This window comes from Carlito syrichta, unplaced genomic scaffold (assembly GCF_000164805.1).
Source record: "Carlito syrichta isolate Samal-C Ts95f unplaced genomic scaffold, Tarsius_syrichta-2.0.1 Scaffold316472, whole genome shotgun sequence".
NCBI lineage: Eukaryota > Metazoa > Chordata > Mammalia > Primates > Tarsiidae > Carlito > Carlito syrichta.
Window position 1 is genome coordinate 210,519 of NW_007260568.1, and position 21,280 is coordinate 231,798.

The 21,280-nt window shown below is 33.6% G+C and overlaps 1 protein-coding gene across 1 annotated transcript in view; it reads right to left on the minus strand.

The window, feature by feature from the left end:
- Positions 1-21,280, minus strand: part of THSD7B (thrombospondin type 1 domain containing 7B) — a 363,632-nt gene that overhangs the window by 76,513 nt on the left and 265,839 nt on the right. The window contains exon 6 of the mRNA XM_021707254.1: positions 17,520-17,670. Within this exon, the coding sequence (XP_021562929.1) occupies positions 17,520-17,670 (151 nt within the window). The remainder of the gene's footprint in view (positions 1-17,519; positions 17,671-21,280) is intronic.

A 21,280-nucleotide genomic window follows, 5' to 3' on the forward strand; every position in this document is an offset into this window, starting at 1 on the left:
AAAGAAAAATAAAGTAAACCATTCATATTAGAAACTCACAGCACAACTCTCACATTAACTCAATTTGTGTGTCCTTTGATGAATTTGATTGAAGTAAATTCATTTTATCTCAATGAAAGATAAATACAGATTGAGACATAGCCATAACTGTTTGATATTTGATCAGAGTATGTTTAGCCACAGTGATAAGATTTTGGTTTCAGAAGTTTTATCTGCTCTTTTGAACAATCAGAAGATGATGTTTGAACGCAGCAGCCAAATGAAGTGCAATTAAAGGATTATCATTAATAGAAGTGTACAGCAAGCGTGCAAAAACACTAACTCTACATAGTAGCAACATAAACATAATTCCCTAATCTGAGATTCCCATGCTATCTGCCTTCATTTAACTGAATCTCTGAAGTTAGTATTAATAGCTACACTGTCTTCCAGGTAAGGCGGTCTCAGCTCTTTTCTGGAGGATGCTATATCATTCAGCATGTGTTTATATTTTCCACCTGTGTTTGGTGATTTTCTGTGTGTTCTATATGATTGTAAGAAACATGAATTTAACCAAATTTCTTTCTCAACTTCTCTGGCTTACAACAATTTCATTCTTTTCTGAACCTACAGTAAGACTTAAAGGCTGGAATATATTTGATGATAGGTTTTGCTGTTTTTGCTACTTGTGTAAATGATTTGTTTTATTCACAAGATCCTGAGTTTTTTAAGGATTAGATTTACGTAATGTATACCATCAAAATTACTAAGCAATGTATAAGGTCTCTAAAATATATTCAATACTTAATAATGTGAATTAAAGTATTAAATAGATATCTAATTATAATCTTCGCTGTAACAATTGAAATTGTTTTAAGAGTTTTGTGTGATTAATCATTCATGATGGATATAAACATATCTGTGTGCAATAAATGTATGTATTCATTGATACATATGGAATGCATGTATATATCTGTTTTCAAAATAAGATTCCTCCCAAAGGACATTCAACAAAAAGAGATATAAGTCTATACAAGATAGTCTGTTTTTTTGTTTAAAAGTGAAAGTTGAGTATTTCTAAAACCAAGCCAACATAGTAAATCTCTAAACTTTCTTGGACTGGAAAGTTATAAGCTAAATGGAAGTTGATTTGGAACTGTTCAAACAAGACAACAAACGTTTTAGAAACCAAAGCACATTTATGTTTATCCCAATCCCACCTCTTTGAAAGTGTGTATCACTTAGTTGTTGAGACATACCTGCTTTAGGGCTGCCTACTCAGCCATGTGCTATAAATACACTAGAATGCATGTCAAGACTTCTGAAACCCACCATAATAATTTACTTAGATTACTGCCCACGAAAATATATGGTGCAGAAAGGAGAAAAGTTTGACATACTGAAAAGTAAAAGGAGTAGTTGTGGCATTTTTACATCTTCTTGCAATTAAATACTGTCACTTTGTATTAGAGAAAAATAAGAAATGCAGCAGAGATGAGAATATGTATTTTTAAGGCCATAACATATACTAGAATGATAAAATATCATAAGGATTCCCTTATGTTCATTTCATAAAATATCAGAAGGATTCCCTTATGTTCATCTCATAAAATATCATAAGGATTCCCTTAAGTTCATCTCATAAAGACTGGAAGAATTGTGTTTCTCAGAGAAAAACAGTTAACTCTAGTGAATTTAGCATAGTAGTGCCATGTAAGGTTAATATTTAAAATTAAATATCTATCTGCACAGTGCCAATCAACAATGGGAAAGCGAAGATAGGAAAAATTACAGTAAAATTAAAACATAAAACTGTAGAAAAAATTTAGTATACGCAAGATTTCTATATTGAAAACAACAAAACATTGCTGAAAGAAATTAAGAAATACCTTAATAATGGAGAGATATACTATATTCACGAATTAGAAGACTAATCTTACAATATCAGTCCTCCACTCCAAATTGATCTATAAATTCCCTGTGATATCAATTAAAAACACAACAGCAATATTTTAAGAAATTGCCAATTCAATTATAAAATTTATATGAAAATGAAAAGACACAGAATAGCTACAACACCTTGAATAATTTTTTCTAAATAGAAGATTTATATCACCAGATTTGACAGTTACTTTAAGTCTACAGTAATTAAGGCAGTGTGATCTTGGTGTGTGGGCAGACAAGTTGATCCATGGAACAGAACAGGCAGCCTAGAAATAGACAAACACATAACTATTCACTTGATGGTCTACAAAGGCAACAATGCAACATTAAAAAAAGTCTTTTTAACAAATTGTGCTAGAGAAATTGACTAGCTGTATGTGAGTGAGGACTACTAATCTTACAAGGGACACCCTTGGTGCCCCATCCAGATTTCTTTGCATTTTTTTTACCAGTTTAGTACACCATTTTCTCTGCATCTGCATGATTTGCTGTTAATAACTTGTATTTAAGACTCTTAGATGATTGCCCTCAGATACTTATCTCACCTTTTTAAAACTGGAAGGAGAATCAAAAGTGCCTTGAAGAGTTAATCCCCAACCCCAAACAGTCATCGTGTAGCTGGTGAATAACTAGTGGTAGGAGACACAAGTCTAGATCCTTGGCCTCAAAAGGGGTAATCTGTGCAGTGTAATTATGTTCCAGAGATTCTTTGAAGGTCAGGTTGAGTTTGGAACTCCAGTTGAACTAACACCCTTGCTTGGCTTCTTTCCCTTTTTAGTTCTGCTTCCCCTCTACCTTATTGGTTTCTCCTGGGAACCCTTAACACTTCCTTAATAAATAATTTGCATTGTATTAGCTCAGGATACACCTTTGGAAGAATCAAACCTAGTATGTATTCCCAAACCATGCCATAAACACACAACTTACTTGAGATGGAATCTAAATGTGAACACTATAAAACTTTGGGAAGAAAATATAGAAGAATGCTATTATGGCTTTGTGTTAGAAAACAATTTCTTAGGATAAAATAGGTGTTAACCATAAAAATAAACAATAAATTGGACATCAATTAAACTAAAATCCTCTGCTAGAGCAAAACAAAATGAGACACGGTAAAAAATAAAGTTTAAAAAAACTAGAAATTTGGGGAAACATTCACAATGCATATATCTGACAAAGAATTTACACTTTGAATACATGAGGAACTTCCTTAAATCAGCAATAAAAATAAATCAACTCAATAAAAATTGGCAAATGACTTGAGCAATCACTTTGCAAATAAGATATCTAATGGCTCAAAAGCTGATGAAAAGTTGCTCAACACTATTAGTTGTCAAGGAAATGCAAATTAAAATCACAATAAAAATATTATTACACTCTCAACAGGACAGTTAACATTTAACAATAAAAAAACTTGAAAACACAAAATGTTGTTGAAGTTGTATTTGAATTGAAACCCTCACACTGCTGAAAATGTTCTATAACTTGGAAAGCTGAACATTTCTAATAATAAATATGCCTATCCCATGTCTTAGCTATTCCACTCCTAAATAAGTACTTTAGAGACAAAAGGGCACATGTTTACAAGATGCTTCTCACAGAATATTCGCCATACTTTTATTCTTGATAACTCTAAACTAGAAAGGACCCAAATGTGCATTAATAAGAGAGTACATAAATAAATGATGCTATATTCCTACAATGAGATACTATTTAACAACAAAAAAGAACAAACTACTGACCTTCTCAACATTCATAAATCTCAATGATATGATGTCGAATAAAATAGAACAGACTCAAAAGAATTGTGTGATTCCATTTATATAAAGTTCAAGACATAATGTTGACTTAATGAGATCCTACACAAAAGGTACACAAGGTATTTTTTCCAATACATGAAGCTCAAGGAAGGCAAAACTCATCGACATAATTGAAGTGGCTAAAATAGGGTAGGAAGTTTTTCAGTAGATCCTCAAAAGCAGAATCAGAGATCCTGTAGTGTGCTGAAGTTGGCTTATATTTTTGTGTCTGGTGGTTATTTAGAGCTAAAAAATTAAAATGCATCAACATGTACCCTTGCAATCTATGCATTTTAACATATAAAATGTATGCATCAGCAAAAACTTATTAAAAATTTCTTAGAATTTGGAAGGAATATGAATGTGTAAAACTCTAAACCACACTATCATGGGTAATAAAAAAATGCAGTTTGAATAAAGATGCATCCAGTAATCACTGAAAATGAAAGGTGATTTAGGAATAATAGTTATATAGTCTTAGAATACCCTAAAGCACTTGAAATTTTGTTATAATAAGACAGACATTCAAGTATCATTCCACCTTGCTTGAAGTGGTTTTCCATATTTTAAATACAGCAATTAAAGAGTACCACACTCATAAAAGCAAAAATATTCTAATAGAAAAAGATGAGCATTTCCTATGTGAATATCTACAAACTAACTTATGATTACGTATGATACAGAAGCTGACAAAATAATAATCTAGATCTATAAGTTAAAATTATGCTGACAAAAGATAGATATTTGAGAGATAAAAGAAGCTAAATATTTTTTCATATGTAAGGTTCATAATTTAATGTTTTTTCATAAATTTGTATGCAGAGAAACATATCTAAGATTTTTTAATAAAATGAAGACAATTAGGAATAATATTAAATTATTTACGTATACAGACAAATACAAGGCATAGTCCATAGAGACACTGAAAAGAGTAAAAATGTCAAGGATTCTTTTTTTAAAGCATAAGACACAACAGATGCCATTGTGACAATTAAAATAGATTTCAAATACTCCTATGAAAATCAAAAACATTAATTAATACTTGTAATAGAAGTCTTCTTTAAAATATAAAAAACCATAGACACATAAACAAGGGATTAGTGAAGATAAAAAAAAAATACTAGAGTAAAAAAAAGAAAAACAGCAGAAACTTTGTCAGACAAAACGGAATACAAGGCAAAACAAATATCAAAGAACATTATAGAAGCAAACATCTGTAGACCTTACTGTGCTAAATAGCATGGTATGAAACTATAAGAATAAAACACTATTATAAAAACCAGAAAGAAATGGACAAAAATGCAATTGTAAAATTGTTAACTCTAATAGTTTGCTGTCAGTCTGTAACTTTTCAATTGAATAATGACAAGATGTAAAAATATTGAAAAATATAATAAAAGGAGCCATTTTTTTCAGTATATATGTGTATTCTAAGGAAGGCAATCACTAATTTTTTTCCAAAAAACTTCAATACATTTTTAAAAGCAAATAGAAATGAGTAAGTTAAAGAGCTTAAATGATCTAGGAAAACTTGAACATTTAAAAATTTTGAAGTTTACTGAACTTTGAAAAATATTTATAAAACAACATTTGTTTCTTGATGGGCTTTTTAGACAATAGTGAAAATAAGAATACTACAGGTAAAATTTTTAAGGTCAAGGTCAAACCCTTACCATTCTGGCTGCTATCATCATCCTGCCTAAGTTCTATGAAAAGTAAGTTGATATCCTTAAATGCTTTCATTTCAAAAGCCGTAAATATATTAAAAAGCATTTTATCCTAGTTGGAAAAATGTGTACCTAATCCCCCAACATAGATTGAATAAGTAAAATAACAAAAAATAATGAATTAGAAAATAAAAAGACTAGATTTGATCATCTAATAAAATTTTGAAAATAAAATCACTACAATAGGCTGGGATCGGTGGCTCAGCCTGTAATCCCAGCACTCTGGAAGGCTGAGACGAGTGGATTCGAGATCAGCCGTGGCAACTTGGTGGGACCTCCTCTCTACGATAAATCAAAAAAATTAGCCGGGCATGGTAGCATGCGCCTGTAGTTCCAGCTACTTGGAAGGTTGAGGTGGAAGGATCGCGGGAGCCCATCAGGTCGAGGCTGGGGTGGCCATGAGTATGTCACTGCACTCCAGCTTGGGCGACAGGGTGAGACTACAACTCAAAAAAAAAAGAAAAGAAAAAATCACGACAATAGATAAGTTGATGACAAATATAATGAAGAGAAATGAAGACAAAAATAATAAATAAAGCAAAATAAAAGTAGATTCAATGGCAGACACAGAAAGACCACCCCACAGGAGATTTTTAAAATTTATCAGAAAAAAGAAGGTTTCCACAATAAGTTCAAGGGATCATAGAAAACTTGAATGACTGATAAGCCTGTGGGAAACTGAGGAAGTGACTAAAGGTCATCACAAAATTATTCTGTGTCTAGACAGTGACACAGATAAATTATTTTTTATTATCAAGCATCATATACTTTATTAGCTCAGTAAACTATTTCAAAGCATAGGAAAAAAAGTAAAATGTATTTTAAAGCAATGAGATACTCTCATTCCAAATTTATAATATTAATACATAAAAATGAATCATAAATCAATCTCAAGTACAGAAATATGATACAGAAACACTAAAATGTTTAATTATATAATAGAGATATTAAAATGTTTTTAAAAACCAATGCTACATTAAATATTAAATAAAATATAATATTTTGAGGTAATCTGGGGTAGATAAATGTAAGAGATTTGGATTGTGTTGTTAACTTTTTAAACATTCATTTCAGTAATACTTGTACTCAGATGCTTACCAGACATTTAGTGATTGAATTGCTTCTCCTGAAAAAGCAAAGACAGCTAATATAAAAAAACTTACAGAATGTAATATTTCATCCATTTACACACACACACACAAATACTCATTGTAATACTTGCTAAGTATTCATTCAAAAAAGCCCAAAATTCATGCCTGATGAAAATCTCATCTATTTGTAGAAATAAACAAGTTATTATCAGAGTTAGCTATACTAGCAGAGTCAGTCATGGTGCATGTCAAGTATAAATTCCCATTCTGGCTGGTGTCACCCTGCCCAAAGTTTTAGCTTGGAAAATGAGCATTATGCTGGATCCTCATGTGAGGACCAGGCCTGAGTGTGCCCCATGTTGCTGTGTTTTGTATTAGATGCTTATGTTAAAGGGTTTTGCTGAGGGTTAACCATGGTAAGTAGCTCAGCCAGCAATCTAGCTCTTCCCAGGACTTGCATAAGATGACATCATGAGTTTTATTTTCGAGTAAAAGGAGCAGGCAAACTCATGGCTCAGATGTGCAAAATGAAGCATATGCACTGATAGCAAAAGAGAAATTTCAGGAGGGCTGTGAAAGAAAGAAATTACTCAAAAGCCAGTATTTCCACATCAATTTTGTATAATTTTTAAATACAGAGGGAATTTTAGGTGGTCTTGGTTTTATTTGTGGTCTTGATATTAGTCTTTTGTTCCTTGGAGTCAAAGAAAAAATATCATAAATGATGTCATTCTAATAGTCATAATAATTGTGAAACACTTAGCCTTGTTGTATATATCAGAAATACAACAAGGGCGTCCAATAACCATGAGTATATGATTGTCATGATTGACTGTTAACTCTTCCCAACTAACTTATGTCTGATAAGAAAAGAATATATACATACTCACATGCACACATCAGAAAAAAAGGTACATTCATTATTTGAGATGATACAGTTATGTCCCTCGAAATACCAAGAAACCAGACCAATAGAGTAGAAATATAAAAAACAAAAACAAAGCCCAATACTATGCCTCCATTCCAGCAATACATTTTAAATAGTGCTATTCAAAATAGCAATGCCTAAATACAAGCTTAATGTAAAATACCTAAATGAAGAAGCTCACAAGATTTCAAAAAAATATATATGAGAGGGTTAAATCTTAAAAAATAAAATATACAAATTGTTAAGATTTTACAAAGCTGGAGGTTGGATACTAGGGTTTTATTTATATGAGTCTGTGTAGTTTTCTGTATGCTTAAAGTGGTTCATGATTTAAATCAGAGATAATGTATTAAATGAATAGAATGATGTAAAAATCCTTCCCAATCAAATATTGTTTAAATAACTATATAACAAATATCCAAGTATTTTTTCTTTTAAGGTTGACTCAGAGTTTTAATGAAAAATAATAAGAAATGTGAATAGCCCAAAAAGGAGAAAATGAAACAAAAATGACATAGATGTCTGCTCAAATACTGAAGGCATATACTCAAGTTACATGAATTAAAATAGACAACATTAACTCCAGACATGCTAAGACGGGAAGGATGAGAGAGAAACAGAGAGAGAAAGGAACATCCTGAACTAATCAAGATAATAAACAAAATAGAGTTTGGTTTATTTATTATAATTTATATTAGAGATTACTTTAAGAATAAAGGTATATTTTAAAATTAGGAGCACTTTAAAAGTCATAATATTTATAAAAGACAATCTCTAAAATCATATTAGAACACTAAAAAACATTTGATAAGATGTAATAATCATTTCTAAACGTGTACCCATAAATATAGATATATTTTATATATGCATATATGTAAACAGAAATTCACAGAAAAAATTTAAATATGATACACAATGAGTATTTGTTTAAAAACAGCTCAAATCATATTCTGATAAAACCAGGAGAGATAAAAATGATTTTTATTTTATTTTTAGCATTATTTAGAAAGTTCTTCCTCATAAAATATGTATGTCTAGGAAACTCAACTGACTAGAATCCTGAATCCCAAACAAGCAATGGATAGACCGCAACCTGATTTTGACTGTATATCCTCAATAGATTAGGAATATGAGAATCAAGTAAATTTGAAAAAGGAAGTGAAAGTAGTGTTCAAAACTAGAGAACCAACTGAAAGTATATTTTGAGGTAATTAACCCCTTTGTACCATCAGTGTTCTCCAGAGAAACAGAACCAATGGTGTGTGTTTGTGTGTGTGTATGGGGGGGGTTGCACATATGCATATTAATTTATTATAAGAAATTGGTTTACATATTATGTAGACTGACAAGTCCCAAGATCTGCAGTTGGCAAGTTGGAAATCCAAGAAAGTGAATGGTGTAGTTCCAGTCCAAAGGCTTTCTGCCTTTATACCCAGAAAAGGTCAATGTTTTAGTTTGAGAACAAAAGCAAGAAAAACTAATGTCCCAGTTCAAAGCAATCAGGCAGGAGGAGTTTCCTCTTACTCATGAGAAGGTCAGCCTTTTAATTCTATTCAGGCCTTTAAAAGATTGAATAGAGCCCACCCACATTAGGGAGGGTAGTCTGCTTTACTCAGGCTACTGATTCAAATGTTAATCTCATTCAGGAACACCCTCAAAGACATACTCAGAATATTGTTTGATCAAAAGTTTTAACACCTTGTATGTAACCCAGTCAAGTTGACACATAAAATTAACCACTTCTACATATATACCTTCTGTCTACTGGACAGAGTCAAATGTCTGCCCTTCTCAATTCCAGGTAAGAGTGGTGCTGTATTATTTGGAAAAGGTAAAACAGTATCTCTGAACTAGGCACAATTGAGTATGGTGCTACTATTTTGAAATTAAAGGGATTAAGTGAAAGACTGCTTGTATACTAAATATTGAGACCTATTATTTTTTCATATTTTGTCCTCAGAATATTCAGAATATTGTTAATCAGGATTATAAGAGCCAGATAATATTTTCTGAAGACTATAATCATCCCAAGGTTTAGAATAATTTCAGTCATTACTTCTTCAAACATCTTTGTGTATACTTTCTACTTTTCTTTGAGGGCTCCAATTACATATATGTTAAACCATTTGGTATTGCTCCACAAATCACTTAGACTTATTGGCTGATTTTTCAGTCTTTTTTTCTTTCTATGCTTTACTGCTATGTCTTCAAGTTCAATAATTTTTTCTCCTGTGAGTCTAATATGCTTCCACTCCCATTAAGTAAATTTTTTAATTTCAGGCAATTTATTTTAGATCTCTAAAAATTATATATGGTGCTTTCAAATCTCTTCTATTTTACTCATCATTGTATTCATATTTTCTTTCACATTTTAGAGCATACTTAAAATACTTATTTATTTTAGAGACAGGGTTTCACTCTTTCCCCCAGGTTGGAATGCAGTGGTAAGAACATGGTTCACTGTAGCCTCAAACTCCTAGGCTCAAAGTAATCCTCCTGCCTCAGCCTCCCAAGTAGCCGGGACTACAGAGGTGTACCATCACACCAGGCAAGTTTTTCTATTTGTAGAGACAGGGTCTTGCTTTGCTGCCCAGGCTAGTTTTAAACTGCTGGACTCAATAAATCCTCCCACCTTGACCTCCAGGACGGCTGAGATCATGGGCATAAGTCACCATGGTCAGTCAAAATATTTGTTATGACTGTTTTTAAATTTCTTGCCTTCAAATTCCTGGTTCTACTTCTTTTGACTGATTTTCCTCTTGGTTATGGATCTTAATTTGTTGACTTTTCATATTTATAGTAATAAGCTATAAGATACACAAAATTACGTATATCATAGAGATGCAGCTCAATGACTTTTCACAATGTAAAAACACCTATATAACCAGAACAGAGCTCAAAAACCAAAATATTACATTGTAAAAAAGAAAGACATAAAATATTACTAAAACTACCTAGGTCCCAATGATATCCCCCTTCAAGTCACCAACCACTCTTAGACATTGTGAATGTTATATTCTAAAATGTTCGGGGATTTGTCTTCCTTTTAAGTGTGCTGAAGTTTGTTTTGGCAGGTAGTAAAGTTACCTGTGGATCAGCTTGATCCTGAGCTTTGTGTTTATTTTATTAGGGAAGCACTAGAGTAGACTTTAGTTTAAGGCTAAATTAGCCCTCCTCTAAAGGTATAACCTTTGTTAGATCATTATCAAATGACTCAAGGGCTTGAAGAGGTATCTCTAATCACACTTATTAAATTAAAATGCCTCCTAGAGTTGTGTAATCTTTGGAATGTGTATACTGTGTACATTTTACAGCTCCCAAGAGTCATTCTTTGCCAAACTTGAAAAATTTTCTTCCATGCATTTGAAAATTAATATTTAGCTAAAAACTCAGGGAGACATCACATAGCTATCTATCTTTTTTCCTATCTTCTTTCCCTTCAGTATTTTGCCCTTTAAATTTCAGCTTCCTCTATCTCTCAGACTCTGATGTTTGGATCCTTCACCATGGTCTTGTGGAATCTCATTCCTTTTACCATCAGTCAGAAAGTGACACTAGCCAGAAAGCCATGGCGATTGTTAGGCTCACCTCATTTAGTTTTCTTCCCTCTGTGATCACAGAGTCTCATGCTACTTGTCTGATGTTTGAGAACTGTTGTTTTATTTATTTTGCCCTATTAAAAGTTGTTTACAATGAGACCATACATCTAATCTAATCCACATAAATCCAATGATATTTCATCACTGTTAGAAGTGAAAATTCTATGCTGTCTCCAATTCCTTTTGAACCAGCCTTACAATCATTCTGGTTTAATTATTAATCAGTTGAGTAACTTTTGATACTTCATATGAGAATGTTCTTAATTTTTTAAAAATTATACTTGTACAGGTATAAAAATGTATTGTGTTTATGTTTAGTTGGAATTAATTAACATCCCTTAGGAAGATACATAGAAGTATTTAGGGATGAGAAGATATAAAATATAAGATATGTCTTAAAGTCTGCCAGCAGGAAAGGGGAGGAAGAGCAGAAGTGAGGGAGAAGAGATAAATGAAAGAAGGTTTGTCATATTTAGACAATTATTAAAACTGGATGTTCAGTATATGGGGCTTATTACACTATAATTTCCTGAGACATTTTAATATAAAATAGAAATAGAGGTAAAGAGATAGAGAGGGAGACTGAGACTGAGAACAATGGAAGCCTTATTTTATAATCCAAGCTTATGATATTGAGAATTAAAGAAACAAGACTGTATAGAAAAAGTGATAACAAGCATATCAAATTTTAAAAAATGGAACAGCCCAAAGACTGTTTTTATTAGCTTGTCATTTGCTGCTCCAACGCATGAAATGAGGCACCTTTCTCGCAGTGCCTCATGTGGTTCTGGAAATAAATGTGATTCTATGTGATATTACATTTCAGTGCACACAAGGGTAAAATACTCCACAAATGCTTGAGTAATGAATGGCTGTCATCTGACAAGAGCCAATATCAATTTAGCAGAAGCATCCAGAATTTGCAGTCCAGATTATAGAAAATTATCATCATTCTCCTCCTATCACTCTCAGTTGTGAGTCAAAGAAAAGTACTAGGTAGCCTGGGAGTCTTGACCATTAGGCATGGCCTCCAGAGACAAATGCAGGTTGCCATCTGCACATTAAAGACTGCTGGGAGAGGTTGAGGAAGTGCTCAGAGTTGGACACTAGCACCAACATTGGGATAGGTTGCTGCCCTGACACACAATTTACAGAGGTGCTGAAAATGCTGAATCATCAGGAATATTACTACTCACAGCCTTTCCCCAAAATAATACTGGAGCGTCATGAAAAAAAAAGTGTTTGTCTCAACCTCAAATGCTTAATTACACATCACTTATCAGAAAACTGGGATGCATCTCTCTTTCCCTTTTGAAGCAGAGTCTTTCCTGAAGCAGTTTTTATATTGGCTTTCACTAATGTATCCTGCACACATAAAGAGCTAAAGAAAAGAATAAAGCACAAAAATAAGGTGTATTTTGGAAACACAATATTCTGACTGTGATAGAATCCAGGTTCCATTACACTTAAGCCCTATGTAGCTTCTTTGCAAAGTCTTCCTTTGTGAACCTTCTTCAGAGGTTGTCCTGGTGATAACTCAAAGATTTGGGTCACAATTTCATCGTGGGGCTTCTTTTGGACCACTCTCTAATGAGTCTCAATTCTCACTGTCTGAGGGAATGTCTGGCTACAGTTCATGTATATATTCGGCTGATGAATTCAGCTGGAGGTGTACCAAAGCTCAAATAATTTTGCTCCCTTTCTGGAGTAAGTTTCCAAAATCTTGCTTCTGTAAACTGTATATCAGTTTGGAAATTTATTTTCAAGACCCTCTTCCTATCAATATTAGTGTTAAGAAATTTCTTTGGCAAGCCTCCAAGGATAGTCATCAATGAACAATTTCTGTAAAGACTAGTAATGAAGACAACCATATACTCCTTCAGATATGCCAGTCACTGAACAGTTTCAAATGTACCAAGATAACTGAATTCAGAAATTGATAAGCCTTTCCTGAGAAAATATTTGATTCTATGAATACTTGTCAACAACATTTTGAAATATGTAGGGTCAGGATAAGAAAATAGATAAAGGAGAGGGTTGGGCAATAAATATTGAATTATTAAATTTATATGTTATATATTTATATGTGTGTGCACATACCTATATACATTCATGTGTTTATATACATACATACATAAACCTTTAAAGGGTAAACACTATTGGGAAGATTATTGTATACACAATTCCATCAGCTTCCTTCCACATTAAAGCATTCTAAAAAAAAGCATGCTGAAGTAAAAAACAATAAATTATTATATATAATGTATAAAAAGTAAATTATCTCAATATAAATTTAAATACATAGGTATGTGTGTGGTATGGGAATAAGAGAAAAGAAGAACATGAAATACGTGATCTTCCATTTTCTTCAAATTCCTCCTTGAATTGTGTTTGTTTTTGCTCGATTCATTTACAATCTCCACTTCCTCCCAATATAGCTTTTAATGGCCCCAATTCAATTTTTAATGCTTTTGTCTTGTTTGCTTTTCTATATAATTTGCAATTGGCAGTTACTACCAGGTCAGCAACCCATTCATTCAAAGTTATGTTTTTGATGCCTTATTTTTCGGGACTACTACTAAATTAGACATAATCATATTTCAGTCATGGAGGTGACATTTTATTTCTGTAAGATCAAGTAATTTATTTTACACAGGGGAAGGGATATTTCCTGAATAGCTTAGAAAATGCAAGTTGCCTATCTCCTGTTTCCCAACCACATTGTAAACAATGTAAGGTGGGGGCAGTTATAATTTTTATTGTTGTTAATATTTGTCACAATCTTGTATTAAGTAATACTCTGTGGTGTTCACTGTCTCTATATTATTTCTAATCCTTAAACAATCTGAAACACCAGCAGTCCTGATCCTTATTTCTTGTTAAGGAATCTATAACTCAGAGGTTTAAGTAACTTGCCACATAATACTGAATAACATATTAAGCTTTTTTTTTTTTTGAGTTGGAGTCTCACTCTGTCACCCAGACTGGAGTGCAGTGGCCACTCCTGGCCACTGCAGCCTCGACCTGCTGGGCTCCAGCGATCCTTCTGCCTCAGCCTTCCTAGTAGCTGGAACTACAGGCGTGCGCTACCACACCCGGCTAATTTTTTGATTTGTTGTAGAGATGAGGTCTCACCAAGTTGCCCTGGTGGGTCTTGAACCCTTGGGCTCAGGCAATCCACTCACCTCAGCCTCACAAAGCGAGGGATTACAGGCTGAGCCACCGAGCCAGGCTACATATATATATATATATATATATATATTTTTTTTATGATGGCCATCCTGACTGGAGTTAGGTGATATCTCAGTGTGGTTTTAATTTGTATTTCATTTTTTTATATCGATATTTTTTATTTTGATATTGTGGGGTACAGTTTAGGGTTAGGTATACAAATATGTTTCATTCAGGCACCCTTGTTGATAAGGGGTGTCTCCCCATCCCCAGACAGATATTGACTACCATTAATCTCACCTCCCTTCCCCTCCTCCCCCCATAGTTTCCCACCACTGTCAGTCTTTTTTTTATAGTATTATGGTGGATGTTCAAGGTCCGCTATATGAGTGAAAACATGTGATACTCAGATCTTTGTTTCTGTGAGAGGTCACTCAGTATTACAGACTCTAGTTCCATGCAGGTTGCTGCCAAGTAAAAATCCCTAAAAGCTCTAAATATCAACCTCCCATATGACCCCACAATCCCCCTACTGGGAATATACCCTGAAGAACTCAAATCACTCTACCAAAAAGATACCTGCACACATATGTTTATCGCAGCATTGTTCACAATAGCAAGAACATGGAATCAACCATACTGTCCATCAAAAGAAGACTGGATTAAAAAAATGTGGTATATATACATGATGGAATACTATGCAGCCATAAAAAAGCCCAGCTACATGTTAAGCTTTTGTGTGTGTGGCTCTAAGGAAGTATCCTGGGAGGGGGAAAAACAAACAAAAGAACAAAACATACTGAAATGATTCCATTAACATATGTCACACTGTTGACTACCAAAGGATAATTTAGTAAAATAATGGTAAATACTTAGAATTCTTAAATGAGCACATGATATAGAGAACAATAATTTAAAAAATAGTTTTTTTAAATAGGAAATGCACATTGAGGTGCTATTAAACTTCAGGCACAATGATTTAGCTTGCTGCCTTTGCTAGTATTGACTAAGGTTCTATGATATTGGGACACTAAGTTAAGATCTTGCAACTTATTAATGTTACGCAACATATCTAATAATTAATGTTATACAACATATCTGGTTGCACAGGCTGCTATCCACTGCCCCACCTTGACTATCAGCAGGGCCATTAATCACGTGTGAGCTTTAATTAACTAATTACCCTTTTTTTCCATTTTGAAGTTTTCATTTACACTGAAAAGAAGCATAACATCTGAGAAAGAGCAAAGCCATTGTGATCAGACAGACCTGAGTGGCCACGGACAAGTGTTATAAGATCATAGCACAGTATTGTTATAAAACTTAGAGTTACATGTCGTTTCCAGCACAGTGTTGGTTACATAAGATATATTCAATTGAAGTTATTATTGTTATTGTCATAGTTTTTTATTATGCAAATAGAAGGTATATAAGTGATTGAAGGAAGAACTCTCATTTCATTTCACAAGAAACTATGTCATCCTCTAAACACATAAAAGGAAGTTAAAGTGTCTTCTCTAGTTCCAACTTCTAAACACTTCAAAAATATAATGACTATATTTGAAAAACAAATCTTAAAAAAATAAAAACTCCAAAAAAAAAATGCAGAATGCTAAGCCTTCACAACCTTACAAAAAATACTCCTAGAATAAAAAAAATTTATCCCAGTGGCCAGATACTTTTACTTAAGGGAACAATGATTTTATTGCAGAATGATCAGAGCTTAATGGAGTCTTCTGTGAGTAAATTAGAGAAAAAGGTGAGGAAGATCATGACCTTACATTTAATTAAACTTCTTCAGGTTGCTAAGTCTTTTATGGATTGATAACAAAGAGATGGTGGTAGCACACTTTCTAAAGAGTGAATATAGTACTCAGTTATGGAGTAATCAAACAGACAGCTAAAACAACTTGCTTTGTTCTTAAAATAAATATTGCATTTTAAAGAAAGAAAAAAGATTGAGTCTATATCTCTCTACCTCAGTTCTTTTAAGATAACTGAGCCAAGAATATAAGAGCAAAAGTTCAGGCTTCATCAGAAAGAATAAAGTTTATATCCAGCTCATCACTTATTAAGTATGGAACTTTGTACAAACAACTTAACCTTTCTAAACATGAGTTTCTTAACCTGAACAATGGACTAACAAAACTACCAACCTAGTAGAATTAGTGCAAGAACAAAAGGAAATCATTCTTATGTGTGCCTTGTGCAAAATAAATAAGTGGTGAATAAATTATGACTTTCATTATATTCAAGTTACATGCAAAATAAATGACTTAGTAGTAGAAATATTCCATTCCTACAAGTTATTCTTTATTAGTGCCTCTTCATATCAATATTGTATTGCCCTCAAATCAACTCAACACATAAAAAAAAATAGCAAGGAAAATTTCTTTCAGAAACAATTATAGAAATAGCAAAGATAAAGTTGTAATATTTATTGAGAAATCAATAATTTAAATCTCCAAATATAAGATACGAACTGATTTTAAATATATTTTCCATTTATATACAAAGATTTCAACAATCTTTCTACAATTGAATCCAAGGTACCCTAATTTTTCCTTCCTAATGTTTGAACCCCATATAACATGTTATTAATCCCCATTTTTCTTTTTCAATCTTTACATAGAAATATCAATTTAAAGTATCAGAATTTATCTTCTGATAATATTAAGTTGAACTACGTTACTTGAATAATATTTATTTTCTCATACTCCTGTGATGCTTCCTTTTTTAAAAAAAGGAAAATAAAGGTAAATGCTTTAGACTTAGATGAAAAAAGATACTTTTGTCAGCTTTGGAAGAAGTAGAAACATAGCAAACAAACACCTCATCTTTAGGAAAACAGCAAAAGGCAAAAACAGATCGTCACTTACAGAAGCTAACCTGCACAGTGGAGTCAAGTTCCTAAGATAAAATTGATTCCAACATAAAAATGGAACAGAACCAAGAGATTATAATGAGAATCATTTTGGTACTAAAAAAGACCCCTTTCACAATGGGTATGCAGTCAAATCTTAGTGAGATCATTATAGGCTCATTTTCCTTGTTCATGTTCCCACGATAAAGGCCTTGGAAGAAGCACTGGCATTTTAAATTGCTCAGTTTCACTTGCAGACATTTTCTTCTTTCTTTGACTTTCTCAGAAAAAAAAAAAATACATATTTCCCCCCATGTTACTAGAAGAATGCTTTAGAGAGCAGCACTGTGAATGCATAGAGAGCAACAGTGAAGACAGCACTAGAGTGCTAAGGCATTGGCAAAAGGAGAGAAATTACCTGTGGACATTTGCTCCAAAGTCCCCATTCAGACATGACACATTCACTGGGACACAGGAGAGAACAGGGCTGGGTTTCTGGGGGAACTTCATCCTGATTGCACAGGCTGCTATTCACGGCTCCACCTTGACTATCAGCAGTATTCACACATCTGGAAGGCAAGGTCACAAGATACCCTGATTACTTAAAGCAGTAGAGAATATATTTAAAATAGTGACTATAACTAGTTAAATACAACATAAGACTAGCAGAGAAACCTAGGGGAAAAAACTTTCCTCCTTCAGACAGTCGACCTTTACTGAGCATTAACTCACTACAGAACCCTTCATGCAGCAGAGCAAGAGAGAACAATGGAAAAACTAGAGGCAGTGGTTGACCTTGAAGAACTTTCAATTTCAGCAGACCTATTGTACATTTACGCAGGTCCAGTACTTAGTGAATATTCTTCGTATTGTAAAGAATCTTGAAGGCTTTCCTTGTCTGAATAAATCTACCATTTTGTAATAGCTAGAGCCTTCATATTTCCTGTGGTGCTCTTAAACCTTTCCCAAACTTCTCCCTCATCATACGTAAAATTTCCTAATCTTTGTCCCACCCATTTTTAAAGTCATAGTAAAGTAATATGAAAAGTAATTGAATATGTATTCTTTCAGGTATCTTCTGCATTTCAATAAAGAAGACTTTTAATCATAAAACAAAGGACAATGAGGCAATATTTTCACGCAGCATTTGAACACAGTACCGATGTATACACTGGCCTACTCTGTGTCAAGATTTGAGATAAATGCTGGTGATAATGAGATAACCTCTCTATTGTTAAGGATGAAGAAGATCCAGTAAAATTAAAACCAAAATGTTATACCACTACATACTTGCCATAATAGATTAAATTTTAAAAGTATGAATAATAAAACGTGGCAAGAATGCAGAGCAATGATAATTCTTCTTACTCTGCTGGTTGGAGAATAAACTTTTGAAAACTGGCTGGCAGTATCTTCTAAAGTTAAGCATATACATACCATGTAACCCAATAATTCCACTTCTATTTACATAGAAACACACATGTTGTGTATATATGTGTGCGTGCATGTGTGTGTGTACCAAAACAAAACCAACAGTTGACTGAGAATGTTCATATCCACACTATTTATAATGAACTAAACTTGAAACAATTCAAATGTTCAACAACAGTACTATACAAATACATTTTGGTAAATGAATCAAATTAAATGCCATAAAGTGGTGAGAATGAATGAAAGAACATGGGTTACAGGCACAAATATAATGTTGAACAAAATAAACTAGATACAAAAGAACATACGAGGAGGACCCCCGCAAAATGGAATTTATTTATTAAAAATTGTATATTTATTCTTACATGCTTAAACTTCAGTCACCTCAAAGTACTACCCGTTTGATGCAATACCCTATCAAGACACTTTTTCCACTGCTCAAAACAGTTTTAAACTTGTCGATTTGATGTCTCTTAGTGCTTCTGCCATTTTTTGTTTTATCTTTTCCACATCAGCAAAACGTCTCCCTTTGAGGACTTTTTTTCATCCGAGGAAACAGAAAAAAGTCATTTGGGGGCAAGATCAGTTGAATAGGGAGGGTGGGGCTGTTTTTGGCCAAAAACTACTGAACACTCAGTGTGGTATAGGCAGGCGCTCAGCATGGTGTGGGCAGGTATGTTGTCACGGTGGAAGAACCAGTCAACTGTTTGCTACAACTTGGGACATTTCTCCCGCAAATTGTGATACAACCTTCTTAAAACTTCCAGATAAAACTTTGATTGATTGTTTGATCCAGAGGAACAAATTCTAAGTGTACTACAAGGTGCCTGCTCTCCAAAAAATAATTTTGGTTTTTTTTGGTCCCCCCTTGTATATTGTATCCCATTCATATTATGTAAATAAACAGACAATACTGATCTGTGGTATCAGAAATCACAGTATCCTTCAGGAAATGGGTAAATTAATACAGGCTTAGGTAATACTAGTAGTATTTTGTTTCTTGACTTCTAGACTGGTTACACAAGTGTGTTCACATTGCAAAAATTCATTCAACTATACTCCTATGATGTGGGCATTTCTCTGCATTTATATCATATCTCAGTTACAAGTTTATGTTACAATTTTTATTTTTTTTGAGTGGAAGTCTCACTCCATTGCCCAGGTTGGAGTGCAGTGGCACACTCACGGCCACCCCAGCGTCAACCTGCTGGGTTCAGACTATCCTTCAGCCTCAGCCTTCCAAGTAGCCAGAACTAGAGGCATGCGCTATTATGCCTGGCTAATTTTTTGATTTATTGTAGAGATGAGGTCTTGTGAAGTTGCCCAGGCTGGTCTCTAACCCATGGGCTCAGGCAATCCTTCCACCTCAGCCTCCCAAAGTGCTGGGATTATAGGCTTGAGCCACTGTGCCTGGCCACAATTATTTTAAAAAATATATAATAAAGACTTTCTTTTTTATATATAATAAAGACTTTCTATGTGTGAATATTTTTTTGCTAGTTGGGATACAAAGCTGTTATTTGCTAATGACTCAGTAAATATTTTTGAAGATTTAGTATGTACCAAGCCTTCTCCTAGGTGTCAGCATACAGAACTGAAGAAAAAAGAGAGATGTGATCCCTAGTGTTATGAATATTTTGCTCTAGTAATAGTGATAAAGGTAAGATGCAAATGGCAATGATGATGAGATAAATTGTGCCATTTGCTGATCTGGTAATTCAGACACAATGTCAAGATCAAGGAGTAAGTATTTTAAGAATGGTGTGCTAGAGAGTTTTTGGTGCTCCCCCAGTCATGCTATGCTAATAAATGATCCTGTACTTTAGGAGTCTTTTATACACATATTAAAAACATAAAAAAGAAAACTTCAGGAAAACTATAAAGCAGCCTCTCAGATGGCAAAAAAAAAGAAAAGAAAATAAGAATTAGGAGCTGCTGAGTCAGTGAAAAGCTGGATGTCATATAAAAGGAGGTTAGCAGAGAATGGTAGATAGAGAGGGTGCAAGTGATGCCTGCTAAAATAGGGAGGCATGGCATAGAGTTAGCTACAGACTTTAATTTCTCCTGTGGTAAAAGTCAACAGTGGAAGGAGGATCTACAGGATAGCTTGAATATCATTTCCTGGACAAACTTTAAAAACTGGAAATCGCTTTTCTTCCTGCTTGCACACTCTTAGCTAATGTCCATTTATTATTTCACTGAGAAAGAAGAGGTAAGACTTCTGGTGAATGATATCCAGTGAACATGTGTACTAGCCCCTGTTTACTCTCAATATGCCGCAAAAGCAATAGTAAAGAAATATTTTATCAAAATAATCATAGGACTAATAATAATGAGGAAGGAAAGGCATTACTCGACAATGACAGAGAACATGAGAGAAGACAACCGCAAGACCTGGAAAAAAAGATGGGCTCCTGGAAACTCCTTAGCTCATCTGAAAAGGGTGAACACTAAACCTTCAAGAGGCAACAACAAAAAGAACTGTACACCACAGAACACATACAAAATTCCAGAATTGGTTACACTAAATGGAAATAAGAATGAAGGTGAGGTTAATAACCTAGAGGAATTATTGAAAGTATATTTAAGAAGTACCCAGGCCCTCATATATCCTCCTCCTGACCACATACCGAAGTGATTGTCTTTCCCCTCTCCCCGCAGGTAATTGAAGGTTTACTATCTGGAAAGGGTCACAAAAGGGTCTTTGAACTAGAGAACATCTGGTGCTCTTAAGGACAGGGACACCAT